The sequence below is a fragment of the Triticum urartu genome, chromosome 5A (assembly GCF_056163025.1).
Source record: "Triticum urartu cultivar PI428250 chromosome 5A, HENAU_Tu73, whole genome shotgun sequence".
NCBI classification, from domain to species: domain Eukaryota; kingdom Viridiplantae; phylum Streptophyta; class Magnoliopsida; order Poales; family Poaceae; genus Triticum; species Triticum urartu.
The window spans coordinates 284,963,057-284,990,681 of NC_141877.1; the positions used below are offsets into that span (position 1 = coordinate 284,963,057).

Sequence of the window (27,625 nt, forward strand, 5' to 3'; positions counted from 1 at the left end):
CATTTTTTTGCCATATTTTTCCTTTAGCTTATATTTTGAAAATTCTAATATATCTATCATAAAAATCAATTTATACTCAAAAATGAAAAAAGTTAATCTGAGATTTGAAAATTGTTAAACAAGTATAGAAAAATATATCTCATGTACATAAAAATTATACATTATGTATGAAAAAATAGACATCAAAACATATATATGAAAAAACATTAACCATGTATTCGAAAAATGTTAAACATGTGTATAAAAAATGTTCCCGATGTATGCAAAAAATGTATGATGTGTTTGGAAAAGGTATATATAAAAAAATATGTTTCAAAATGTTAGTCATGTATTTGAAAAATATTAAACCTATATTTAAAAAATATTTCTGATGTATACAAAAGATATACAATGCGTATGGAAAAAGGTAGACATAAAAAAATATGCTTTCATATATATTAATCATGTATTTGAAAAATGTTAAACATGTATATAATTATTTTTACTAATGTATACAAAAAAAGTAGAATGTGTATGACAAAAAGTTGACATCAAAATACATATTTAAAAAATTGTAATCATGTATTTCAGAAAATGTTCAACAGCTACAGAATAAATGTTAAACATGTACTATATAACATTTGTTCCTATTCCAATGAAAATAGAAAGAAACAAATCAATGAAATTTGACAAAGAAACAAAAGACAAAGAAAAAAGTGAAAAAAGAATGGGAACAGTAAAAACCAATAAAGAAACAAAGAGAAATGAATGAAAACTGAGAAAGAAACAAAGAAACTGAAAGAAAATGGGAAAGAAAAGAAAAAACAGAAAAATGGAGAAACAAATGAAGTAAAACGAAGGGGGGAAACCAAGTAAAAACCGATAAAGAATGAAGAAAACCAGTGAAAAATTGAAGAAAACCATAAAAAAGAAAATAGAAAGAAGAAAAATGGATCTAAACCAACGAACAACACACGATCAAGCGGCAAGAAGCCAGTGACCGTAAAAATACACCAAAAAAAGGGCCAGCCCAGAAACGAGGGAGAGGAAAATCCTTCACAGGAGCTCCTTCCATCTCGCTATAAGCCAGATATAACTCTCAAGTGCGATGCGTCCAAAACGTATGCTTCCCAGAGGAGCACAACCCTATTAGTCGGCTCATTGAAGCCGATGACGCACGCAGGCATGCACTGTACCACCGGTTCACAGAAGCGAGCAATAATACCGTAGCAAACTGTTTTTCTTTCTTTTTAATTTCAAACATTAAAAAATTATTATTCTGGAAAACGCCAACAAATTTTTAAAATTTCCTGATTTGTTTCTGAAAATGGAAATATCTTTTGAATTTGTGAACAAATTTTGAATATTTTGTAAATGTAAACATTTGTTGAAATCTGCTTGATTTTTTAAAGCATGAAATTTTTTGGATTTGTGAACAAATATTGGAAACAAAAACATTCTTTGAAATTAAGAACAATTTTTGAAAACACGGACCATCATTGAAATTGCCAAAAAATGAAACACAAACATTGTTTGATTTTGTGAAAACAAATTAAAATGCAATTTTTTTCGGTTTTAAGAGCAATTTCTGATAATTTTAAATTTTTAAAAGTCACAAACAATTTTTGAAAATTTCAAAAAAAAAGGAATAACCCAAAAGAAAACTAGAAAAACTAGTAAAAGAAAACAACTGATAAAAATATTAAAACCAATTTAGGAACCTTCTAGAAGGTTACACAAACAAGGCTTATCTACCCATGGACCGGCCAACGCAGTTGGATCAGGTAGTTTGCTCTGTGCAAAACATCAACGATCTACCGTAAAATGCGGCGAATAGGATTTACCGCTCGTTGCCTCCAACAAGCGTCCAATAGGGGCACGATGCACATAGGGGCAGTTCAACTGGGTTAATGTATTATGCATGTTTACTATAGCGGCGTTTTAGAAATATTGTGGGCAATTTTTTGAAAACAACATATTTTTTTACAAAAACATGAAAAATGCAAGTTTCTGAACATATTTTGAAAAATACAAAGAATTTCTGAAAAAAACAGACAATTTTCTAAAAAATTGTGAAGATTTTTTAAATTTCAGTTTTTCTAAAATTTTCGAACACTTCTTGAATATTATGAACAACTTCTGAACATTTTATAAAAATAATCAAATTTGGAAAACATGAACATATTTGAAATTTTTTAATTCTGTTTTTTGGGAAAAATAAACTTTTTTGAAATTCCAAAAAAATAAAACACGAAGAGTTTTTTAAAATTTGAACAAAATGTTGAAATTCTTGCCATTTTTTGGATATTTTATTTTTATTTTTTCAATCTATAAAAAGAGAGAGAGAGAGAGAAATATTAAAGCAAAGAAAAATGAAAGTAGCTATAGCTTCTCAAGGGTGGGGCAATCATGCCACATGTGCATTGTCAGCAATGGCTCGAGGGCCCACTGATCAGTGTCTCACTAAACGCAGAAAAGGGCACCTAACCTGCGTAGAATGGGACTCGAATCGACGTCATGTGGAATCGAATTGAAAGGGATAGCCACTCAGGCTACGAACGAAACTGACTCATATGAGGCACGATCCAAATTGAGTTTAAACTAGGCCACAAGCAGATCCGACAGTGGGGGTTCAACCGGAGGCGACACTCACATTGGTGAAGTTGCGCGCCGATGGTGAGCCAAAGCAAAGTCGGAGGTGTGCCGGATCGGCGTCCCCGTCAACTAAAAGGTCATGTGTGTGGTGCAAAAGAAAGAGCAGAGTGAGCCACATCCAACCGTGAAACATACACATTCGGACGACGATGGAAATGGCGTCGGCGACGAGGCGTGGTGGATGCTACGCTCGGGTGTGTGGTGCGCGTAGGGTTGGAGCTGAAGATCGAGCTCGAATTGGTGCTAGGCATGCTCTATGTGACCGAGCGAAGCGATGATATGTCTATTTTGCATCATGTTTTTCTACTGTTATTTATATTGTTTTAAAGTCATATTTCATTTTTAGATGCAATTGTAATGCCCTTTCTCTCTTAAATTGTAAGTTTCATCACAAGGGAGAGATTGTTGGCAGCTGGAATTCTGACCTAAAAGAGCTACATCAGAGATAGCTATTCTCCGGAGCTTCAAGTGACCTAAAAATTTATGGAGATATATTTTTAAATATATAAGAAATGCTGGAAGAAAAAGCTACTAGGGAACCCACTTGTGCCACAAGCTCAGGGGCGCGCGACAGGCCTCTGTGGCCCATCTTCTCATGTATGAAGCCCTTTGCCCTAGAAAAATAATAAAAATAAGACTTTCGGGACAAGGCGCCGTCTCGAGGCGGAACATGGGCAGGAGCATTTTTGCTCTCTCGTGGAGTGATTCCATCGGGGATACTTCTCTCCAGGAGGGGAAAATCGAAGCCATCGTCATCACCAATGCTCCTCTCATCGTGGGAGGACTCATCTTCATCAATATCTTCACTAGCACCATCTCATCTCCAAACTCTAGTTCATCTCTTGTATTCGATCTTTGTCTCAAATCTCAGATTGGTACTTGTGGCTTGCTAGTAGTGTTGATTATGTTTTGAAGTGGATGCTAGTTGGTTTATTTGGTGGAACATCATATGTTCAGATTGTTAGTCATATATAATTCTCCTCTGATCATTAACATGAATATGATTTGTAAGTAGTTCTGTTTGTTCTTAAGGACATGGGAGAATCCTTGTTATAAGTAATCACTAGTACAAATGCCCGTGCGTTGCACCGGGTGGAATATTAAATATAACTTGCTCCACATGCCATTATGCAACACTTTTTAAATCCAATTTTTGCAAACATCAGAAATAAGGATGCATTGAGAATTTCTTTTTGCACCATGAAATTTGGACGTATCCTAACAATGTTCGACATGGCCTATTTCAGCTCTCCGATGAGACAGTAATTGTGTATGGCAGTCTTTCAATCAATTTTATTTATTGTTGTACAGAAAAACATGAATATTTTTTAATTTTGAGAAGGTGTTTTTTAAGAAATTGGAGTTAATTCTCATTTTTATGGTGACGAACGTTTTTTGAAATATTGTATTTCATTTGTAATTTATTTTGAACTGATTTTTGAGCTTAACCCATTGAAATACTTTTATTCACACACACACACCCACACGCACACCCGCACGCACACGCACACGCACGCACGCACACACACACGCGCACGCGCACGCACACGCGCACGCACGCGCGCACACACACACCCACACACACACCCACACCCACACACACACAACACGCACAAACTCAATCTTTCTTCCCGTTCCCCATTCTTCTTCCCCACTGCCGCCGCCGCCTCCCTTGCCCCCCTCGTTCTTGGAAGACAAGGGCAGAAAGAATAACGCTTCCGGTGGCCGCAACGTTATGTCTTCCGCTTGCGTCGTCGTATGAACAGGACCTTGGGTGGCTCCTGCTTCCTCCCTGTTCCCTCCCACCCCTCCTCCCGCAGGCTCCAACCATGGCGGTTGGTGGACGTGCAGCCGCTGTATGGAAGCTTGTCCTTAGCATTCAAATTGGCGACCCCTCCTTTCTTTCTTATGCTCCAACCTTGGTTAGTTGTGGCAGTAGTGGTATAGTTAGCAGATTCAGATTTGCTTTGGTAGCTAGCCTTTGACACTTTTTGATTAGTTACTAAACAATGTGTATGGCCCAAATGGCAGCATGTAGTCAGTACGAGAAAGATCTCTATTGCTTGATAGTGTACTGCTTACATGTTCAAGCATCTTAGTCCTAACAAAACAGAGAATCACAATTGCCTCAAGAATATGCAACGCTATACTCTGAGGTCACCTTCAGAGAACAAATCAGAAGATCTTGCAGCATGTCGAGTCAACTCACGCACAACATTAATAGGTATTTTTATATCCACTATGAATTACTCTCTCGTGTGTGTGTGTGTGTGTATTTCTTCTCTAGATACCAAGAATCATTTTTCTTGATTTACATTTACACACAAACATCCAATGTTACCGACACACATCTCACTCACATGCCTAGCTGCCTGACATGTTTTTGTGACGGATTCCTTGGCGGTTGCTAGTAGTACCCTATAAATATTGCTCATAGCTAGTTCATGCTGCCACTTGTTGCAGTTGGTTGCATCGAAATTTCGTTGATTCCAGTCAATCAACAAGTTTTTCTACTAAAGCTTAGTATGTACTCACGGGAGTAACTTAAGTCTCTGGCCGAGGGATCTTTACTTTGAAAAGGTTTGATCTGAATCTATCTTGAAAGAACAACTTGAGGTCTCGCTTATTAAGATCAGGCTTTTATGTTCTACATTTATTAAAGAAAGTATTCTAGAGAAAGAGAGCACACTTTATTCAACTTGCAGTTTACATAGGCTAAGATGTACACTGAAAACACAAAAGCTGGTGATGCCAAATAAACCATACATGTGCTTTTTTTTTCTTTTCATTCCTCTCGATAAACTTGCATATCTTACATTGTGCTGTTCCTGTAATTGATGCAAAGATCTAATAATTTCACATCTATCAGTCCTAAAGAGTGCAAGCTGTCCATATACACGCAAGGTAATGATGATGGAACCTATGGTTGCAGGCACAAAGGAAAGTTCATGCCTTTTTCAAAACGACAGAACCGTAGTTAGCTTGGCATGAGATCGGGCGCACCTCAGGTGGAGCATGGTCTGTACTACGAGATTGTAAGACAGCGTAGAAAGGCGACTTGTAGCGCAAAGTGGACGTACAAAGCTAGCCAAGCCAGCGGAAGCCGTGTGTTTGTAAGCTGTGTGCTTGTATTTGTAGTAGCACACATAAAAAAAACAGAGAAAGTTGTTGGTATAATGCCTCCAGTGTATATCAGCAAAACTTAAATTGTGAGCAATCAGAAGTAGCGCCAATTTTTCAGAAAAAATAAACTGAAACATAATGCGCCACAGAGCAAACACAATATCCATGAATCAAGATTAGCTGCAGGAATTAGAAGATCCTCTGCACACTGATGGGCAGATCCATCCTTGGACCCACTCTCTAACATCTCAGAAAGATTAATCTCAAACCACAGACAAATTCGAAAGTGATCAGGCCCAAATTCTACAGAACTTCCAAAGTAAACAAATGAACATTGTAGCAAACTGACTGGACGACTTTAGTTTGAACAGTCCAACAAGCAATTCAACAGCACAATACCCATGACAAAGTGATACAACATTTGCGCGACTGAACCTACTCCAATTTTGGTCCTAATCTGTATCTGAAACTCATCGGTGGACACAGAGCATACGACCACAGCAAAGCAGGGCACAATTCAGTTCTAGATCAGATCTCAAGCAAGTGCTACTCTGGAGGCCAGTCGCCAGCAAGAGCAAAGGAGTAGTAACCCACGGACCTGTTGAGCAGCGAGGCGGAAAAAATAAACTGAAACAGGGGCTCAGGCGATGGACAGCTCAGGCGATTAACTTTCAAGAGGAGACATACCTCTGGCGTAGCCGCCTCAGGCGACGGACGGCTTGACGGATGTTCTCCTTCCGCCGGCGAACTTAGCATTGGACGGCTCAACGACTCGACATCCCAGACTCCCAGCTATCTTGCTCTGGCAGCTTACTGGTAGCAGACCAAAATGCTTGGATGCCTGTTCTGGAAGAGGTGGACTCATAGAAGGTTGAACAATGTTTTGTTAATCAGATACAGCATCCCTACACTTAAAAAATGCATAAACAAAATCTACCTCATTAGATGCATCCTTATATGATTCTTGGCAGTTAGCTGAACACAGAGATAATAAGAAACACAAGAAACTGGCTTTTTAAACTTGCATTATTGCAGCATGCAAGAAATTGATGATATTGTCCCCAAGTGGTCTAACAATGCACCAAGTGATTATGGGTGTGTTCGGTTTCTCTCTGCTCCTCAACTCCACTCCCGGAGTTGGTGGAGCGGCGCCGAACGCTTGAGCTCCACGGAGCTGAAAACGTGGAGTGAAGCGGGCTGCTGAGCAATTTTGTGGAGCGGCTAATTCTCAGATCTCAGATCTTCAATATCATGGAGTTGATAAAATTTACAAAGGAACTGCCACCGCCAAGTGGGAAACGGTTCAGAGTGGCCACACGACTCGCTCGTTTCTGTTTCCTCCACCCGCCACGAGTGAATCAAGGAGCGGAGCTGTCTGTCGAACAGTTTTTTTTCAGCGCTATTTTTTACGAGGAGCAGCATTTCGGGAGCAGGAGCCGGAGTCGAGGATTCTGAGGAGCCAGACCATTTCCGAACAGGCTCTATGTAGAGAATTATAGATTCGCCAAATTCTTAAATCAGTATTTTAATCAAACAACATTTGTTAATTTGAAACTATTTGATATTGTTGATTGTTCGTAAGTCTATTTTAGTTAGAGAATGTTCTCGATCGGATTACCATCCCTCTTTCTTTCAATTAGGTTCAGCAAATTCCTGTTATTACCTTGACAGTGCCCACTGCTGGACAGAGTTAATATTTTTGGCAAGAAATCTCTGTTATAAATGGTCCAAATTTATCTATATGTATTATGTATATCCCCAACAATAGAAAAAACATTCTGGTCCTCTTCCTCGCTAGCAAATTTTCGTCAGAGATAGGGATATGCCAATGACCTTTCTCTGATTTCTGAGTTTCAGAGGTAGAGGGTGGAACAATTAGAAAGTCAACAAAGGGCTAGATGAATCTGATTGAAAAACCAAAACAAACAGAATATCTTGTTGTGCATAAATAATCAATTATATGTCCAATTAGTACTGTCCAGTTAAAGGTCGAAGCTAGAATCATAGATCTTACAACTGTACTTCCGAAAAGAACCATTCAGTGTCAGACTTTTATTATTGCTAAATGTCAGGATCTCATATCATACAATCATAGTCCTCCTAGATTAGGATTATACCAAATTAGTGAACAAATAAAATAACTACAATTTGGAGCTTCAAGTAAAGCAAACGGTTAACTAAATTCTCTAGTCGACAGCCATGTTGGTACCTGAAGAATCACCCTCCCCCCTGCTGTTAGTTCAGCACCTCTGTCCCTCGCTCTTGGCGCAGCATCCGATCCCAAATCTCCAACCTGGTAGCCAATTCTGGTCAACAAATAGTAGCATGGAATACTTTTACAACTTAGAATCAGAAAAGAAGACATGCTTACCATGTTGACGTACATGACACTGGAACCACTCGTGCAATCATTTTCTAGATGTGTCTCTTTAGGTTCAAAACTGTGAATTTCAGAGATGCGCTTCTCTGAAAGCACAAAGATGCCATATCAGACTCGACACTTGGCTCAACAAATTGTACAGTTCGGTGAAAGTATTTATACTGCTTTCATGTGCAAATCCAAGTGAGAGTAGTATATTGGTAATCCATATTTCAGATGGAAACAGGAAAACGGAAGTGTGATTTTAGAGGTGAATACCTTATCCTCCACCTCATGGATAAAACAGTCGCCGTCAGATGTGTGGTGAAGTGCTGGCCACCATGCGATCAATGCAAACAAGCACACCACTGCCCATCATATTTTGGGGGAAAAATATATAGTAGTGCTCTCTGGCGTTCATCCTTTGTTCTGTGTTTTCTTTTCACTTCTTCTTTGCAATTCTTGTTCTTGTCAGGCGACGTGAAAAAACGACGAAGGGAAAAACAAAATAATAAAGTAAGAACAGAGGCAACGGACGCCATGGTGTGAGCTGTGAGCACAAAAATTCCTCTCACTGAATTTTTACAGCTTGGTCGACCTTTCACTTGGGCCCTTTTTTCACCACATGCTGACATCATTGGCTGCGTGGCGGTGTCGGTGGCGGAGGCGCGGACGCAGAAGGCATTCTGCGCGGACGGCACTGCCACCGCGGATGACGAAGATGCTGTCAGTTGCTGTCGATCTACCACCAATACAAATCTTGTTTTCTGAAGAGAATCTCACCAAACAAAACCTGAAGAGTTTTATTGAAAGTCAGCCAGATGCCCTTCTCCAAAATAGTACTATTTTCTATTAAGAGAAGCATAAGTGACATATACAATGATTTGCGTTTGCTAACTACTCTCATGAGCTGCTTGCAGCGCTGTGTCATGTCCTAAACAATGCAATCCAGTATGTACAGAAGGCAAAAGTGTAAAGATAAAAACTACCAATACAATGTTTCAGAGTTACTATAAGATGAGATCCTCGTTGGACGTTCAATCAAAGCAATTCAGAGGATCGCAACTTCTAAAGATTTCAGTAAACGTTCTCACTGCCTTTGATTGATTACAACAGATTTATGCCTATTGCTCAAAGCTCATGCCTATAATCCTATGGAAACTATTAGAAAGCATGTGAACAGAACAAAAAAACATCTACTGATCTCCATCCATCATGCCATGTATGTTGGTTCCCTTGCAGTTCAGGTAAGACAAGACAACCAAATTAAGCAATTGAACAGATAAAGCCATCCTGCAGGAGCAGAGGAGCGGGATTGATCAAGCAGTTGGGAATCAGTTAAAAAACAAAGAGGAAAGGGGGAGAGGCTAGGGTGGAAGTAAGCTCACGGGAAGGTAGTGAACGGAGGGAGCGTAGCGACCGCGGCCAGAGCCTCCGCATCCGTGTCGCCGTAAGCCTCGGCCGGATCGGACGCTGCCCCGCCTCCCGCGCGTCCTCCTCCTCCCGGCCGTTTCCCGCGGCGGAGAGGAGCGTGATGAGCAGCTGTTCGCGGTCGGCGGCGTGCGCTCGAACCGGCCGGCGCGGGCCAGGAGCGCGGCGGCCTGGGCCTCGCCTTCGGCGAACCGCGTCCGGAGGACTCGGATGACGCGGGGAGGAGGGCGCGGCGGAGAGGAGACAGGCCAGGGTGCGGGGAGGACGGCACGGCGGAGGATGGCGTGCCCGCACGAATTGGGGATGGATATTTTTTTTCGAAAATGTTAACGCCCACACGTGTGGGCGTTCACCATCCCGACCACACGCAAGCATCATCGTTGGCAGGTGTGTGCATGAATCTTGAAACAAACCAGGTGATTTTTTTGTGCCACGTAGGATGAGGCGCGTGTGCGGTGTGCGAGTAGGTTCGCCCGCACGTTGGTTGCCACCCCGCGGTCAGCGGTTGCCATCTGAGTCGTGCGGTGGAACTGCAATGCGCCCGCACGCCACGCTTCGACTGTGGTTGACGTCGCACGCCTCTGCCCCCTCCCCCTCACGCTCCCATTTACTCTTCTGCACCGCAGTTACTGGCAGAACCCACTCGCATTTCCAACTATCGAAGGAGAAGGAGAGGGGAGAAGGCGACGGTGAAGGCGGAAGAATCGACGGTGCTCGGGACCGTCGGTGGTGCTCGCCGGAACGGAGCGGCTCGCCGGAGCGCCTGCGGGTTGAAGGTACTGCTCGATGCACCCCTCGCAATCCCTTCCTGCATTTCCTCCCCTTCCCTCCCTGTTCGATTCCTCGATCGAGATTTGTAGAGATTCAGGCGATTCGTCGATGCATCGGCGTTCCCGCCGGCGTCGAAGTCGTCTGCTAGACGTTTTTGGTTGCATTGGCCAGTTTCGTCGCGGCCACGGCGGCGGCATCGTCGGCGTGGTTCTGCTTGTTCGGAGGCACGCACTAGTTTTTGCATATGGATTGAGCAGGTGTCTTCCGGGTAGTTTTTGATGCGCGTTGGTTTGATTTTGTGTTTTGCAGTGAGTTCGTGGGAGAATTTCGAGGGTGAATTTGAAGTCGAAGTAATTGCCATTGAACCCTAGATCTAGTTGGTTTGGTTTTTGAAAATGCAGAATGAGGCGAACTTGATAGTTACATTAACTATCATGATTGCGCGACCACTTACTCCCTGAACATATTTGATAGTTGCCACAAACGTGTTTCCCCTTGCGGCAACAAATTACTGAAAACGACTGTGTTAGTTGCCACATGTTAGCTTTCGCACATGGCAACTAATTTTGCTGAAGTAATGCGATACTTGCCACACACACGCTCTTCCATGTGGCAACTAATTCTGCTAAACTAATGTGATATTTACCAAACACACGCTCTTTTTTCCGTGTGGCAACTAAGATTGCTGAATTCCTGTGTTAGGTGCCACAACCATTCTATTTTCATTGCGGCTAGTGTGTTTTCTGAATGTTATGTGACAGCAACCACGGTGTGATAGTTGCCACAATTGGTAGTCAGTGGGCATTCAAGAGCCAAGTGCCATTGCAGCCAGTGTGTTTTCTGAATGTTACGTGACAGCAACCACGGTGTGACAGTTGCCACAATCGGTAGTCAGTGGGCATTCAAGAGCCAAGTGCACTGGATGGCAACCACTGCGCACTTAAAGTGTGCTTGTTGCCATCTAGGTAGTATATGATATGGCAAATAGAGTATGAACACACTGCCTGTTGCCATTCTGCATATAAGACAGTGTGGCAAATAGAGTGTGAACAGATTGCCTGCTGCCATTTCTGCATATAAGACAGTGTGGCAAAATGTCTGCACAATGTGGCAACCGAATTTGCATATCAAATGTTTCAGATGCCATACGTATGCGTTGCATGCGGCAAGTGTTTTTGCTGACCCCCTTGCATTTACATTTTCCACCATGACAATTTGGTATGTTCCCATCTCAGCAGAATGGCTCGTGGCAATCGTCAAAACATGATGATGATTTCATGAATCCACCACAGCGTAATCGGGCAACTGGGCGGAGAAAAGAGGGTGATGAGGTAAATGTTCACACACACACCCCTTCTTCCTGATGTATGTTAATGGTTGACACCTTTGAGCCCGCAATCGTCTGGCACGAACTAAAATTTCATTACATTGCAAAATGCGGCAACAACTGATATCCTGTTTTTGTTTGTAAAAACATGGCAACAACTGATCACTTTATGTCTGTTTTTTTGCAGAAGAAGAAACGTATTCGCAACAGAGCCTCCCAAGAACGACTGACTGCGTTGACTGACAAATTCAGCGACGATCAGAAGGGGGCTGCTGCTGAGATGGGTATGCAGTCTATGATGGCTGTCCGGTGCACGAACCTTGTCAACCCTGTATGCGATTGGCTTGGTGAGATCTACGACCCCGCCTCCAGAGAATTCGTGATTCCGGGACGCGGAAGACTACCGCTGAATGAGGAATCCATGTTCTGCATGTTGGGTGTGCCCCGTGGACATATCAAAGTCCCGTACGAGGTCAACAACGAGATCGAGGAAGCGCTGTTCCCCCGTTTGTTTCCTGGGTTGGAATCCATGCCGAACACGACTGCAGTGGCAGATTCGTTGGAGGCCATGACGACGCACGGAGATGTTTTCAAGATGAAGCTACTCATGTACCTCATCTCAGCCGTTTTCGCGCCGACCACTTCTCTTCGCCCAAGCAACAAATGCTTCCCCATCCTGGTGAATGATCTATCTTTACTACATTATTTTTCCTTCAATTTTTTTTGCTCCGATGTCATGTGCAAGCTAGTCACTGACAGTTTTTTTGTTGTTTTTTCCATTGGAATTCTGACGCGGCAACTCCTTGTCCTGAATTTTATGCGGTGCAGGCGAAACTGAAAGATGTGAAGAACATGAACTGGTGTAAGTTCATTGCCGACTTCCTGCATGATGCATTTGCAAGCAAGGTGTACCAGAAGGGTTGTCGACTGCATTTAATGGTATTTTTTTACCGGTCCTTTATGTGAACACTATTTTTTAACACATCTTTATTCATGCATGTCAACATGATCATAACAAGATGGAAACTGCCATGTTGATTATGTGGCAACTGCCATCATGACTATATGACAACTGCCATCATACTGTGATGGCAACTGCCAACATGACAACATGGCAACTGCCATCATACTATGATGGCAACTGCCATCACTCTATGATGGCAACTAGCACATGCAGATGGCATATTCTTTGTAAAATACCATATATTTTATCCTGTTATTTGTCGCAAAATACCATGACCGCAACTGATTTTTCTTTCTTTTTAAAATTGTTGTACATCAGCTCATGTACGTCGACTGCCTTGATCTGTCCACCGTGGACTTCACTGGGACAGGAGGCCTGCCGCCTGCGCACAAGTTTGCTGTTTCTGCGTGGACTATTGATGCTGTCAAGGCCGTGCTTGCTGCAGACAGGGTAACTGATAGCAAATATGGTAAACTGCAGGTTAGTTCTTCTTTTTTTTGCAACACATGAACTGCTAGTCAGTGTTCATCATTCTCTCTCTTATATCATTGCTACTTTTTTTTCTTTCTCCCCAGCTGATGGCCAAGCATTCTATAGACTACAGCGTGTTTGGGGGGCCTCAAAAATTTGAAAAGTGGATGGACGTGCACTCAGCTCCGTCTTGTCCTTCAGAGGTAATCAAAAGATCTACATATATGGTTTGCCGTGGAGTATTTTTCGATGTCGTGCAAGTGATTGCAATACGGGGTTGTCATTGATGCCTCTTTGTTTTGTGTACAGGCGAGGGCACCTGTTGAGCAGCTAATAGGGCAGTTTGCATCTGGAATGACTGGCTTGCTCGGGAAGTTGGTTGAGGGGTGGACGTCCCTCAGTGGCTCTGACGACGACGCGGTTGCGAGGCAATTCACTTCATTCGTCCCAGAACGTACACACCGGCCAACTGGTTGCCGTGGCCGGTATGATTACAACAGTTCCCAGGAGCCCGCTGACACACAAGATGAACTAGGTGGAGACGCTGGTCTCAGCAAGGATGACGATGATGTCATGGATAATGTGCAAGAGGACACCGATGATGATGAACACGCTGAAGTTCGCGCAGGTGGTAACAAGGGCAAGGATGCAACAGATGTCCCCCAACCGGATAAAGTCAAACAACACACGGCTGTGAGAGGCGAAGGGGTTTTGCCATCAAAGAGGGGGATGGCTCCAGAGGGTGCTGGGCAAGTTTCTGCTGGCAAGAGGTCTAGGACCGACCCTGTAGCTGCCAGGAAGAGGTTCGACTTTCATCTTAGCTTTTTGCTTTGTCTATTTTCTTCGAACAGACTCATCCTCTTTTTTGCACTTGTGTTCTGTCAAACGCGGCAACGAGATTGCTGACTGACAATTGCCACCTCTTTTTTTGACCTCCATCTCATACGTGCAGCGAGCCGACAGCTGGTGGACGAGCAATTACGAAGAAACAGGCGCCAACACCAACCCGTGTTTCTGCTCGGTTGAACAAAGGTGCCCCCATTGCCGGTGATACCACTTCCACCAGGACATCTCCTCGCATGACGACAACCAACACCGGGGATCCTGTCATGTTGCCAGACCTGAGGAAGGCAGTCAGGAAGTAGGTTTCTTCATCCGCTTTCATTGACATAGCGCTATATTTTTTGATTTTCCAATGCATTCGTTTAGCTTGTCACATTGTCTTCTGTCATCGCCCCCCACGTGGCAACCGCTGTTTTACCAAATGATATTTTATTTACTTTCTAAACGTGTGGCAACTTCTATTTTTGTTTTTCACATGGCAAGTGGAATGTAGGCCAAATGGTAACTTTAATGTACCTTATGACAACTGCCATCTTTTTACCGTTGTCTTGTGAGCTCATCCCACGCCTAGGTTTGAAATTGCATTCATGGCAGATCAGACATTTTTATCATTCTTTCAAGGTTGCTAACATGGCAACTGACGTTCCCCTTACATGGCAACTGCCAGCTTTTCCACCTGTTTTTCCATTTTCTTAAGATTTCTACCAAGGCAAACATAATTTTGTTTCATTTTTAAATACCTTTTTCATGCGCTTCATTTTTTTTGCAGGGTGAAGAAGACTACTACGTGTGGGTCCAAGCATATCAGTAAGGACCCGCTCGAACGCATGCATTCAAAGTTGTCAACAGGGGGTAACTCAGATGTACAGGAGGCACCAGTCGACAATACTGCTGCTGCACCGTTGACCGCTCCCACCAACTCCGATGCAAGTGGCAGACCATCTCCGCCGGCTGCAGATGTGCAGCCTACAACAATAGGCATCCGTACATCGGGGAGTGACGAGTCGGTATCTGCCAGGACAGCTGAAATACTGCCAACCCTTCTGGCAATGAAGGATGCTGCTGTGAGTCATGCCACCCCATCAGCAAGCGTTGAAGTGGATGCTCCCGAGACGAACCTAGGCAAGGAAGATTCCCGCTCATCTGACACTGATTCCAAGCGCGTGCGCGGTGGCACTCCTGTGTCCACGACAGAAGCGGTCGAGGCGGCAGTTCACAAGGACATGCCATCTACAGGTGAGAGTCCTGGCACAACAGCTCCAGCTCCTGGCGGTGCAGATACTGCTAAGGCGACTGTTTCGCGTGTTGGTCTACCACCTAGGCGTCGTAGCCCCCGCAAGCAACCAACAGACATACCGAACACACCGACAGTAGCCAGGAGCAGGAGAGACGAGTCTGGTTTTGTTCCTGCGTCCACACTGTTCCCGCCACCTGCCAAAAGCAATGTGACGGAGAAACCTGAAGACCGGAGCACAACTGATGCAGGTGTCAAGCCGGGCACGAGCGACACAGGTGAACACCTGGAGCAGACTGCGCCTTTTCCTGCAGTGGAAATCCCCAGCATAAATCTGCGCACTTCCAGGCTCCCAGTCAATGTCGGTGTCCCCTACAGCCCAAACAAGAAGATTGTCATGAAAGCTACGGTTGATACCACTGACAACACGCCCCGCCCTGCAAATAAGGACGATCATTCTGCAGCGGCTGATTCAGATATGTTTGTTGATCTCTCACCCTTGGATTCTGCCCCGCAAGTCGTTCGTGGTCCGGCCAGCAGGAATGAGAGGCACCCAATGGCCTTTACCCCACCGAGTTTCAACCTTGGCATCAGTCAAGATCAACCAGTTGTGCAAGATCCTATGCCAGTTGCCTTTGCATTCCCAGGAGGCATGCCTGCAATGATGGCGCAGCCAATGGTCGAGGGCAGGAAGGCTGTCAAGTTCGCAGAGCCGATTGTGGCAGGTACACTTGCCATGTCCATATGATTTTTCTTGCACACGTCTGTGTAGTTTCACTGTTGTCCCAATCATATTTTTTGTTTTGGGGGGTTCTCACTTGTGATGGCAACTGACATGCGATGACATGGCAACTGGATTTGATGCACCGTGTCACCTACTTTTTTTTTCTGCCATGCTGCATTTTACATTTGGGCAACCATGTGGCAACTGAAGTTGATTCAATATGGCAACCGTAGTCTCCGTAACATGGCAAACACAGTGCATCACACATGGCAACTGGAATTGATTCAACACCATGTCACCTGCATTTTTTTGTTTCCATGCTGCATTTTTTCATAAAGCAATCACATGGCAAGTGCAGTTGACACAACATGGCAACTGTAGTTGCTGTGACATGGCAACTACATTCCAACTAGATGGCAACTACATTCCAACTACATGGCAACTGTAGTTGCTATGACATGGTCACTACAGCTGGACCACACATGGCAACTGCCCCACTTTTTCCTACCTACAACTCACATCATGCACCCCATATTTTCTCACAATCCATCTGCTTTTGATTTCCTAGGTATCCTAACCCACTTTTTTTTATCACTGCAGCCACACCCGAGGAGGTTTCACCGTCTCTTGAAGAAACTTACCGCATGCTTGAGGAGGCAGCATTGCAGAGGAAGTCCTCACGAGGGCAAGGGCAATCAAGTTCCAACGTGCCTGCAGACACGGTATCTGAGGATACCATTAGGAGTGCCACTCCTGGTTCTGTGAGGCAGCAGAGGGTAGTGCACCCACCTCCCGCGGAAGACTACGAGCCCAAATTCAGGGCCACTAAAGAACAAACCCAGCTGTACGATATCGTCAAGCGGTTTGGAAATGCGAGGTCCAGCGGCAAGCACATGAAGGAGCTGAAAGCGTAAACGACCACACCCCATAACATCTCATTTTGCTTTGCTCCCTTTTTACCATTCACATCCTTCGTACTTTCTATGTTATATTGTTTTAGTTCTTTCATAATTTTTTTTACTTAGTAGGCATGATCCTTCCATGTTATATGTTTTCATACAGCTCATGTTTGGACAGAACCAAAGTCATTCAATGCGGAGCGACATACGTCGACCTTGGTGATCTTGCTGAGTCCGTGAGGCCAAACGGCAAAATGTCGACGAACGTAGTTGCATGCGGGATTGACTACATCAACAACCACACCGATGTGTGCGCCGACAAGACAATCATGCATTACAGTGTGACCTGCAAAATATGGGACAGTGACTTCCACCACAAAATCCTGAGGAAGAACTTTGCCCAACACGGTGATTTCAAGCTCACAATGAAGAAATATGTGAGTACTCCTTCAATGTCTGCACTTTTTTTCACAAGGTGTGCTTTTTGTTGCCATCATCTACAGTTGTGTTTTACGTGGCAGCTGTTTTCATGTGGCAACAGCTGCCGTGCACACTGACTTATTTGATTTTTGCATGCCGCGCAAACTATGTGGCAACTTGACAGTAAAATACATGGCATACTTTTGTTCACACATGGACGGCAACTTTATTTCAACTACCCCCACCCATAACCAGAGTTTTTCTACGTGATTCTAATTCCTTTGTCCCTCTGCTGTTCTTTACGCGAACGCTGATTCTCATTTTCCTCACTTTTTTAAATGCAGGTCATGTTCCCCATATTTCAGGAGCTTTCACCACATGACCCACACGACAAGTGTGGTCACCACTACGTGATCTGTCTTGACCTGAAGAACCAACGTGTTGAGGTGCTTGATTCAATCCGTTCGGAAGATGATGCAGACCTCACCACGCATGCTGAATTCTTCATTAAGAACCTCAAAGAGACATGGCAACATCATTATGAACACTCAAAGGTCCAGATCAGTCATTTCCCGACTGAGTATGTGGCGACTACAAAGCAAGGGAACACGTAATTCCTTCCTCCCTTTTCGTCTGCCATTTTACATCAATCCAATTCATGTTTTGTTTGTCAGATCTGAAATTGAAGTCCGTCTTTTGTTACGTCTGAGCTCTTTGCGTGGTCACGTTACTCTTTTCCTCGTGCAGGACGGACTGTGGCTTTCACGCGCTGGAGTACCTTGCGAAGTGGGAAGGAAGAATTGTCCCCGCTATCACAGCTGCAATGGTCGTTGAGCTCCGGAAAATCCACACATGGAACTGGTTGACGAATGAAGATTTCAACAAGCGGTCGGGAGCACGCGAGTTTGTGCAGGAAGCTGTCAAGAAAGTCACCAAGAAGTACAAGTGATCACGTGGCATTACAGACCGGACGCACACCTTACATTCTGTTGCCGAGGAATGTAAGGTATTATCTCGTTGTTTATCGTTGAAAACTATGTTTGTGTGCTATGTTGTGGCTACAACCCCGCGTAGGCTACTATGTAGTGGTGGTGTGCGAGTGACATTTGAATAGTTTCATGTAATATATGTGTGGACGTGAACCTACTTTTAGGCGTAATTATTACAATGGTTTCATCGTTTCTAGCATCGGTTTGATGCTTTGAACGCGTCTACGATGTTTTAAAAATGATGGCAAATGTAGTTCATCAGACATGGGTAGTGGAAGTCATTGTCGTTTTACATTTTTGGCTGTTTTGCTTCTTCATTTTCATCGGTAACTGCACGGGGGTAGGTTGATCATGCAGCCACAACGTTTTTGCTGGGGTTTATGCACGTTACGCTGTTTTCCAACTTGTTTCCCATACACTTGCACACAACACACTACGTGCCCGTAAACCGCGTCATTTTTGTCATGTGAATACATGCCATGCAGAGTCATCAGGAATACCATGGCATATGTCCAGTACATCTAACATGGCAGATACAGTACAAACAACATGGCAGCTCCAGCATAATTAACATGGCAACTACAGCACAAGTAAGATGGCAGATCCAGTACAATTAACATGGCAGATCCACTACAACTAGAATGGCATATTCAGTACAAAACAACATGGCATATTTAGCATAAATTAGCATGGCATGTTTAGTATCAAAAATCATGGCAGACTAACTACACATAACATGGCAAATTAAATGCATGCATCATGGCAGATTAAGTACCCATAACATGGCAGCTGCATTTAACCATTCAATGAATTTTCCCTTGCACTTCTGATGCCCCTGAAGAGTTATTCCCCCAATTGTTTTAAAAAAGAATTCTCAACATCTAGGGTACAAAACAAAATGTCCACAACGCCACAATTTTTGCTCATGGATTGGCTGCCCCTTTCTTCGTTTTCTTGTGTTTTGCTTGGATCTCCAATCCTGACTTGTACCTTATCTCTCTTGGACGACCCTTTGTGATGGAACGGGGTGGGTTCCTGACCTGGGTCTGTGTGCTTGCTGTTCCAGATCCTATCTCCGAGTTTCCAGACGACGGCCCCGTGGATGAAGGCACGCTTGATGTGCGGGGGAACCGGTGTAAGGCTTCCTCGGCTTTCCTCTTCTTGATCTCATCAAGCTCTCTTTTTAGTGCTTTCCTGTGTTTTTCTGCGACTCTCGCTGTGTCATCACTCTTGCACGCTTCATCAATTAGCTCAGCATAGTTCTTTGTCAGCACAACGTGCCTCACGGCTTCCATGGTTGACTCTGGTCTCTCGTCATGCACAGCCAGAACTGCGTGTGTTGTTTGCGGCGCCAACGCATCGTCAGCATCCCAAGTCCATCGCCGCCTTATGAAATGTCGGGGCATCCGTGTCACAGCGTTCACGTCCATTACTTTTAGTATGTGACAGCACACAATGCCGTCCTGTTCGAACTTGCAGCATTGGCAATAGAACTCGCCTTTACCTATCGAGGCTGTGATGAAGTAGTTCCTTCCTTTGTCCGGGTCTTCAGGTTCTGAATCTGACATGCCCAAAATAGAACACACCTTGAACGTACGTTCGTCCACCTGGAAAGCCGTGAACATGCTGGCACGCTTTATTTCTTCCTGGAATCTGCATTTTTTGTGTGTTTTCTGTTAAACTATTGTGGGCTTTTTTCTTGTAGCACCTTATGTTGTCATGGAAAATAGATATACATTTTGTTTGAACATGGCAAACGTAATTCATTAAACATGGAAAATATAGTATGTTGAACATGGCAAATGCAGTACGCTATACATGGCAAATGCAGTACAATAGACATGGCAACTGCATTTTCAACAAACATGGCAGATGCATCTTATTTAAACATGGCAACTGCATTTTGTTAAACATGGCAACTAGAGTTTATTAAACATGGCAATTGCATTTCAGCAAACATGGCAGTTGCATTTTAGTAAACATGGCAATTGCATTTCAATAGACATGGCAACAGCATAACATTTTCCATTTGACACTAGCATTTGCACACCAACATGTCCAGTGGAAGTACATTACATTAAACATGGCAACTGCATTTCATTGAACATTGAAACTGCATCCGGGTAAGCATGACAAACATAATTTCTATTGAATATGACAACTGCATCTGAGTAAGCATGGCAAACAGTACTTTATTAAACATGGCAACCGCAAAATCATGGCAACTGCATCGCACTCTATAAGGCACATACTGACTTGGTGCTTTTTCTGCAAATAAGACTGTAACGCAACTGACTTACTTGTTAAAGATCTTGTTGGTGTATATCTTGCTCATTTGCCTCTCCATCGGTAAGTACGTTAGCAATTTTGGCTGCTTTAGCGCGGTGTTCGCTTCTTGCTGCAGCTCAGATCCCAGAATTTTTTGTTGCAAAGCCGTGTACTGCTTGGCAAACTGTAGCAATGAGTTGCCAGGACTGACGTACCACTTCAAAACAGCATTGAATCCCTCGCTGCGCTGCATAGTCTGCAGAAAGGGGAAGAAGCACTGCATGAAGTAGGCCGGCACCCAGTACATTCGCTTCTCCCACAGGCTTACAAGAGTCTCGTTGTCTTGGACTTGATGTGTTTCAGTCATGGCCATCCAGCTCCTTTCAAACTCCTCCACCGTCAAGCTGTGGTCCACGCACAGTTCGAATGCCTTCTGCAGCTCTGGACGGTCAGCAAAGAACGGTCCTAGCGTCTCCTCAGCCTTCTTTATAATGTGCCACCTACAGTGCATGTGCACTGCCAACGGAAAGACCTCCTCTATGCCTGCACGCATGCTGAAATCCTGGTCCGTTATTATGTTCATCGGAGCAAGTCCATCCATGCACTCCAAGAAGGTCTTGAACAGCCAAACGTACCCATCCGTGTCTTTGTTCCGGACGAGCCCGCAGCCGAACTGCAATGACTGATTGTGGTTATTTATCCCTATGAACGGAGCGCACGGCATCTTGTACATGTTGGTGAGGTACGTCGCGTCGAATGAAATGCAATCTCAGAAATGTTTGTAGGCTCTCCTTGCAGCACCATCCACCCAATACATGTTCCTGACACGGTCCTCATCGTCCAACCTTATCCTGTAGAAGAAATCTGCATCTTCTTTGGCTTTCTCATCGAAGTAGGCAATTGTGGCCTCTATGTCTGCCAACTTGCTCTCTCTACGGTACCTTGCCCGTAGGTTTGTGACGTCAGCTGGTATGTACGGCATGCTACTCAGAGTCCCCTTTTTGCTGTGGATGAGAGATAGTATCTGCACCATTCTTGATGGACTGACGTTACAATCATGTAGCAGCTTTACGAATTGCCTTTCGACAGGGGTGAACCCTCTGTGGGCGGTCAGAAATTTCACCAGGTCGAACTTCTTTATCAGTTGGTGGTTGTGCTCGTCAAAATACTCATTGACCACCCACTGTGCTCCATCTATGTTTAGCTTACACCGGACAGGGCACTCAGTCTTCTGAATGATACCTCTCTTTCGTTCCGGAACGACAGGCGCATCGTCTTTCCCCTTCTTGTTCCTGCGTGCCTTGTGGCACCTCATCTCACCTCTGCTGTACTCGTTAGTTTTCTTAATTTTCCTATGGTACTCGGTGTTGACCGCAAACCCATGGAACTTTGCATATGTCTGGTAGTATTCTTTTGCTGCTTCGAATGACTCAAATCTCTGCCCAATGTACGGTGGATGAGGCACCACGATCTCTGATTGCCCACCATATTCATCCCCTTGCGCGTCGTCGTCAGTTTCATCGTTCACTTCAGTATGGGCGGCAGTCCCATCTACCTGAGAGTTGCCAGTGCTTGTGTTCAAAGGGGTGCTTGCCGGCATTGCTGGAATGATTGCCATTCCCGACTCTGACTCGAAATTGTTTGCGGCATGTTTGTCTGCTGTCTGGTGGAACGCGTCTTCCGTGCGCTCAGAGCTCCCCGCAGTAGATGTGCCGGCGCCGCTGTGCATTGTAGTTGTAGGTTCTGTAACAGGGAAAAATAGGTACGAGCTTAAGAATCTTGTGTTGGATAAGATGTGGATCGCAACGGATCACACCATCTTCGAGTGATTTTCCATGACATCTTTTACAGACAGCAAGCCGTCAGTCTGTGGGTGGTCATTTTTATGGCAGCTGTAGGTGTGTAGACATGGCACCTACTGTTCAACAAACATGGCAACCATTGTTTTGCCTACAAATAACTACAAATAGCAAATGTAGCGCTGTTTTTTGTGGTTAAGATATTTTCCCTCTACCTTGTTGTGCTGTATTTGACCATCGTGTGTGGTCTGTTACACCATAATGACGTGATCCACCAGGAATTTGCAAAGCTTGCCAGGAGACGTTTGCCGGGTCACCGCCAGCGTAATAACCTGCAATCATAGTAGTGGTTGGTCAAATCGCGGCAAACACATTTCGTGCTAGCACGGCAACTGCAGTTGCCCTTATGTGGCAAATGCATTTTTGCTTGCATGGAAACTGAAGTTGCATCGGTAGGGCAATTGCAGTTTGTTATTAGATGGCAATTGCAGTTGTCATGAAATGGCAACTGCAGCTTTTCCTACATGGCAACTGCAGGTGTGCAGAGATGGCAAATGTTGTTTTTAATACATGGCAACCGTAGAAGACCAGTCATGGCAATTTTTGTAGTTGTCAACTATGCTCCTTGTGCTGACTGAGCATCCGCATCTTCACTATGTTTATGGACTCACCTGTGTACGACGTCGATGGCAGGTACATGGGTGCTGCCCGATTCCACGTGCTGCACGAAGGCTCTGCATTTTACACCCTGATAACTCGTGAGTCCTTTTGCCATCTTTTTTTCATGTTCATTTTTCATGTCCACAGCATTATGTGCTCTTTTTTCGTTTTTGCATTACCTTGATTAGCCATACTAGCTAGTTGGAGTTGGCTGCCCGTACATTTGTCAGCGTTAGCGCCTTGTGACTGCACTTGCCACGGGGCCCCCCTAAGAGTGTTCTGGTCATAAGAACCTGCAAGACAAATGACAGTGCACGACATAAGTAGAATGTCATGTCCATCGTCGCGAAGATGGCAAATGTTTCTCTTCATTTTTTAGCACGCATCGTACCTACGCTTGCATACTGTTCTAGCAGCGGCAGCAACGGCCCTGCAGAGATGAGCTGACTGTACTCTGATGCATCGAAAGGTGGCGGCGTTTCTGGCCTTTGAGAACCCCAATCATCTGCACCATCTTCGTGATTCATTCTTTTCCGTGTCTCGCTTCTGTTCTGATGTGCTCTCAATCACTGGATGAACAAGAAGGCATCAACAATCCAATTTTTTTATCATTGTGCTGCTTGCATGTAGAAGTTAACACGTCAGTGCTATCACATTTTCATGCGTTGGCAACCAACATATCATGGCTAGTAGGACATGCACATCCACTATCCTTTTCTAAAATTTGGTGCTAGCTATCCATTTGATTCGATGGCATCAGGCTCTACAATAGGATGGCAAGCAATAAGTTGACATGGTGGCAGTTGACGACAATGACAGGTGGCAACTGACGTTATACACCAATGGCAATTAATTTTCACACCCCCATTATTCCAAATTTATCAATTCTCTCTCCCTTTTTATGGATTGCTGCACATCCATTCATTCACCAACTAGGAGCATCAACCTACTGAGAACTCACGGTTATCTCTAGCGTACTACATGGCAAATCTAGTGTATTCTGCTTGGCAACTGCGAAGTCACACAATGTATGTAGTGTTTTAACCCTGTAGGATGGATCTAGTTGCCAACTTCGTCGGTAATTTTGCAATTTTCTGCCCAGAAGGAGGATGAGAAACAGTAGGGAGATCGGGAGATTCACCTGCTTTTAGCTGGTCGTCTCTGGAGGGCGTTGTTGGAGTGGGGGTTGGGGGGGGGGGTGGGATGGGGTGGGGGGAGATAAGGGGTGTGGTTTGCGGTGGGAGCGCCCTACAGATCCTCCCTGGTTGCCATGGCAACCAGAGATGGCCGGCAACGGAGGTCGGGGTTTGACAGGCGGGGGGCGAGGGCGCAGACGAGAGAGGGGACGGATCGGAGGCCGGGAACGGCTGGGTCGTGCGGGCAGCGGCTCGTCTGGCCCGGACGAGGCAGTGCGGGCGGGGTTGCCACGCACCGGACATGCGGGCGCGCTTTTGTGCGCGCGGACGGGGTCGTGCGGGGCGGTTCCCGTCCATGCCACACGATGCGTGCGGGCGGGTTGCCCTCCACGCCACACGTATGGCAGTTATCGGCTTCCTTTTTTTTCTGTCGAACGCATGCTCGGGTGAGCCAGAAATACGAAACGTTTTTCCATATTATTTAACGGATTGAGGGTTAATTCAAAAAAGCACAGGGACCTTTGTGTAAAAACGCCGTGACAGTGAATCCGGAGACTCAATCCGTGCTTTATTATTAGGGAGAGATGTGAAGTCGGTTTTCATTCAGTATTTTGATGATGTGTTATGTTGTTCTTCCTCTAGTGGTGTCGTATGAATGTCGACTACATGGCACATTACCATGCTTGGGCCGAGGGGAAGGCATTGTGGGATTAGTAAGTAGATGATGGGTTGCAAGAGTGATAGAAACTTAAACCCTAGTTTATGCACTACTCCTCAAGGGGCCGATTTGGATTCATATGTTTCATGCTATAGTTAGATATATCTTAATTCTTCTTTTGTAGTTGTGGATGCTTGCGAGAGGAGATAATGATAAGTGAGTTGTTTGTTCAAGTAAGAATAGCACCCTAGCACATGTCCACCCACATAACAACTTATCAAAGTAGTGATGAGTCAACAAATTTGTTGGGAAACGTAGCATGCAATTTCAAAAAAATTCCTACGATCATGCAAGATCTATCTAGGAGATGCATAGCAACGAGAGAGGGAGAGTTTGTCCACGTACCCTCGTAGACCGAAAGCGGAAGCGTTAGGTTAACGGGTTGATGTAGCCGAACGTCTTCGGATCCAACCGATCAAGTACCGAACGTATAGCACCTCCGAGTTCAGCACACGTTCAGCTCGATGACGTCCCTCGAACTCTTGATCCAGCAAAGTGTCGACGGAGAGTTTCGTCAGCACGACGGCATGGTGACGGTGATGATGATATGATCCACGCAGGACTTCGCCTAAGCACTACGACAATATGACCGAAGGAGTAAACTGTGGAGGGGGCACCGCACACGGCTAAGAAACAACTGTTGTTTTGGGGTGCTCCCCTGCCCCCGTATATAAAGGAGGAGAGAGAGGAGGCCAGCCAAGGGGCGTGCCATAGGGGGGGACCGACTAGGACTGCTAGTCCAAGTTGGCCCCCTTTCCTTTCTTTAGGAGGGGGAAAGGGGAAGGAGAGGAGAGGGGGAAAGAAAGGGGGGGCGTGCCCCCTTACCCTTGTCCAATTCGAACAGCCCATGGGGGGTGGCGCCTCCCCTTGTGGGCTTCCCTCTCTCTCCCCTATGGTCCATATTGGCCCATTACTTCCCCGGGAGGGTTACAGTAACCTTCTGGTACTCCGAAAAATACCTAAACCACTCCGAAATCATTCCGGTGTTCGAATACCATCGTCCAATATACCAATCTTTACCTCTCGACCATTTCGAGACTCCTCATCATGTCCGTGATCTTATCCGGGACTCCGAACAATCCTCGGTCACCAAAACACATAACTCATAATACAAATCGTCATCAACGTTAAGCGTGCAGACCCTATGGGTTCGAGAACTATGTAGACATGATCGAGACACATCTCCGGTCAATAACCAACAACGGAACCTGGATGCTCATATTGGTTCCTACATATTCTACGAAGATCTTTATCGATCAAACCGCAATGACAACATATGTCATTCCCTTTGTCATTGGTATGTTACTTGCCCGAGATTCTATCGTCGGTATCTTCATACCTAGTTCAATCTCGTTATCGACAAGTCTCTTTACTTGTTCCGTAATGCATCATCCCGCAACTAACTCATTAGTCACATTGCTTGCAAGGCTTATCGTGATGTGCATTACCGAGAGGGCCCAGAGATACCTCTCCAATACTCGGAGTGACAAATCCTAATCTCGGTCTATGCCAACCCAACAAACACCTTTGGAGACACCTGCAGAGCATCTTTATAATCACCCAGTTACGTTGTGACGTTTGATAGCACACAAGGTGTTCCTCCGGTATTCGGGAGTTGCATAATCTCATAGTCAAAGGAATATGTCTAAGTCATGAAGAAAGCAATAGCAATAAAACGTATCGATCATTATGCTAAGCTAACGGATGGGTCTTGTCCATCACATCATTCTCCTAATGATGTGATCCCGTTCATCAAATGACAACACATGTCCATGGTCAGGAAACTTAACCATATTTGATTAACGAGCTAGTCAAGTAGAGGCACACTAGGGACACTCTATTTTGTCTATGTATTCACACATGTATCAAGTTTCCGGTTAATACAATTCTAGCATGAATAATAAACATTTATCATGATATAAGGAAATATAAATAACAACTTTATTATTGCCTCTAGGGCATATTTCCTTCAGTCTCCCACTTGCACTAGAGTCAATAATCTAGATTACATTGTAATGATTCTAACACCCATGGAGTCTTGGTGTTGATCATGTTTTGCTCGTGGAAGAGGCTTAGTCAATGGGTCTACAACATTCAGATCCGTATGTATTTTGCAAATCTCTATGTCTCCCTCCTTGACTTGATCGCGGATGGAGGTGAAGCGTCTCTTGATGTGTTTGGTTCTCTTGTGAAATCTGGATTCCTTTGCTAAGGCAATTGCTCCAGTATTGTCACAAAAGATTTTCATTGGACCCGATGCACTAGGTATTGCACCTAGATCGGATATGAACTCCTTCATTTGCTGCTTCCGAAGCAGCTATGTACTCCGCTTCACACGTAGATCCCGCCACGACGCTCTGCTTGGAACTGCACCAAATGACAGCTCCACCATTCAATATAAATACGTATCCGGTTTGCGACTTAGAGTCATCCGGATCAGTGTCAAAGCTACCATTGACGTAACCATTTATGACAAGCTCTTTGTCACATCCATAAATGAGAAATGTATCCTTAGTTCGTTTTAGGCATTTCAGGATGTTCTTGACTGCTGTCCAGTCATCCACTCCTGGATTACTTTGGTACCTCCCTGCTAAACTTATAGCAAGGCACACATCAGGTCTGGTACACAACATTGCATACATGATAGAACCTATGGCTGAGGCATAGGGAATGACTTTCATTTTCTCTCTTCTTCTGCAGTAGTCAGGCATTGAATCTGAGTCAACTTCACACCTTGTAACACAGGCAAGAACCCTTTCTTTGACTGACCCATTTTGAACTTCTTCAAAACTTTATCAAGGTATGTGCTTTGTGAAAGTCCAATTAAGCGTCTTGATCTATCTCTATAGATCTTG

At 44.6% G+C, this 27,625-nt stretch overlaps 4 protein-coding genes and 1 long non-coding RNA gene across 10 annotated transcripts; 2 read left to right on the forward strand and 3 right to left on the reverse strand.

Annotated features, from left to right (window-relative positions):
• Positions 1-6,044: 6,044 nt before the first annotated feature.
• Positions 6,045-9,877, reverse strand: LOC125508444 (uncharacterized). 6 transcript variants are annotated; one of them, XR_007283479.2, is made up of 6 exons: positions 9,505-9,871; positions 8,396-8,909; positions 8,129-8,223; positions 7,967-8,050; positions 6,445-7,857; positions 6,045-6,355 (listed from the first exon to the last, which is right to left on the reverse strand). It is a non-coding gene; the product is annotated as an uncharacterized LOC125508444 (long non-coding RNA). The 6 variants fall into 6 exon arrangements; XR_007283477.2 differs by having other exon boundaries at positions 6,445-6,617; positions 9,505-9,861; XR_007283480.2 differs by having other exon boundaries at positions 6,445-6,667; positions 9,505-9,861.
• Positions 9,878-12,092: 2,215 nt separating this feature from the next.
• Positions 12,093-13,533, forward strand: LOC125506927 (uncharacterized; the record flags this gene model as incomplete). Its single annotated transcript, XM_048671634.2, has 5 exons — positions 12,093-12,324; positions 12,474-12,584; positions 12,928-13,089; positions 13,185-13,283; positions 13,390-13,533. Coding segments are annotated over exons 1-5 (666 nt in total), but the record flags the coding sequence as incomplete, so codon positions are not given.
• Positions 13,534-17,538: 4,005 nt separating this feature from the next.
• On the forward strand, positions 17,539-18,347 carry LOC147971076 (uncharacterized). The gene is made up of 2 exons (XM_087522733.1): positions 17,539-17,810; positions 17,948-18,347. Exons 1-2 carry the CDS (start codon positions 17,539-17,541, stop codon positions 18,147-18,149), a joined length of 474 nt encoding a protein of 157 aa, XP_087378859.1. The 3' UTR covers positions 18,150-18,347.
• Positions 18,348-19,112: 765 nt separating this feature from the next.
• Positions 19,113-21,190, reverse strand: LOC147971077 (protein FAR1-RELATED SEQUENCE 5-like). The gene is made up of 2 exons (XM_087523810.1): positions 20,490-21,190; positions 19,113-19,842 (listed from the first exon to the last, which is right to left on the reverse strand). Exons 1-2 carry the CDS (start codon positions 21,188-21,190, stop codon positions 19,113-19,115), a joined length of 1,431 nt encoding a protein of 476 aa, XP_087379936.1.
• A 36-nt stretch (positions 21,191-21,226) lies between these two features.
• On the reverse strand, positions 21,227-21,772 carry LOC147971078 (protein FAR-RED IMPAIRED RESPONSE 1-like). The gene has a single exon (XM_087523811.1). The coding sequence runs from the start codon at positions 21,770-21,772 to the stop codon at positions 21,227-21,229; it is 546 nt and encodes a 181-aa protein (XP_087379937.1).
• Between the last annotated feature and the right edge of the window lie 5,853 nt (positions 21,773-27,625).

Bases quoted from the DNA above. Each gene is read 5' to 3' on its own strand.
- LOC147971076 (XM_087522733.1), top strand. From the start codon at position 17,539: ATGCAGGTCATGTTCCCCATATTTCAGGAGCTTTCACCACATGACCCA. The intron at 17,811-17,947 runs GTAATTCCTTCC...TTCCTCGTGCAG, and splicing joins ACTACAAAGCAAGGGAACAC to GACGGACTGTGGCTTTCACG.
- LOC147971077 (XM_087523810.1), bottom strand. From the start codon at position 21,190: ATGTACAAGATGCCGTGCGCTCCGTTCATAGGGATAAATAACCACAAT. The intron at 19,843-20,489 runs GTAAGTCAGTTG...CAAAAAATGCAG, and splicing joins ACCAACAAGATCTTTAACAA to ATTCCAGGAAGAAATAAAGC.
- LOC147971078 (XM_087523811.1), bottom strand. From the start codon at position 21,772: ATGAGGTGCCACAAGGCACGCAGGAACAAGAAGGGGAAAGACGATGCG.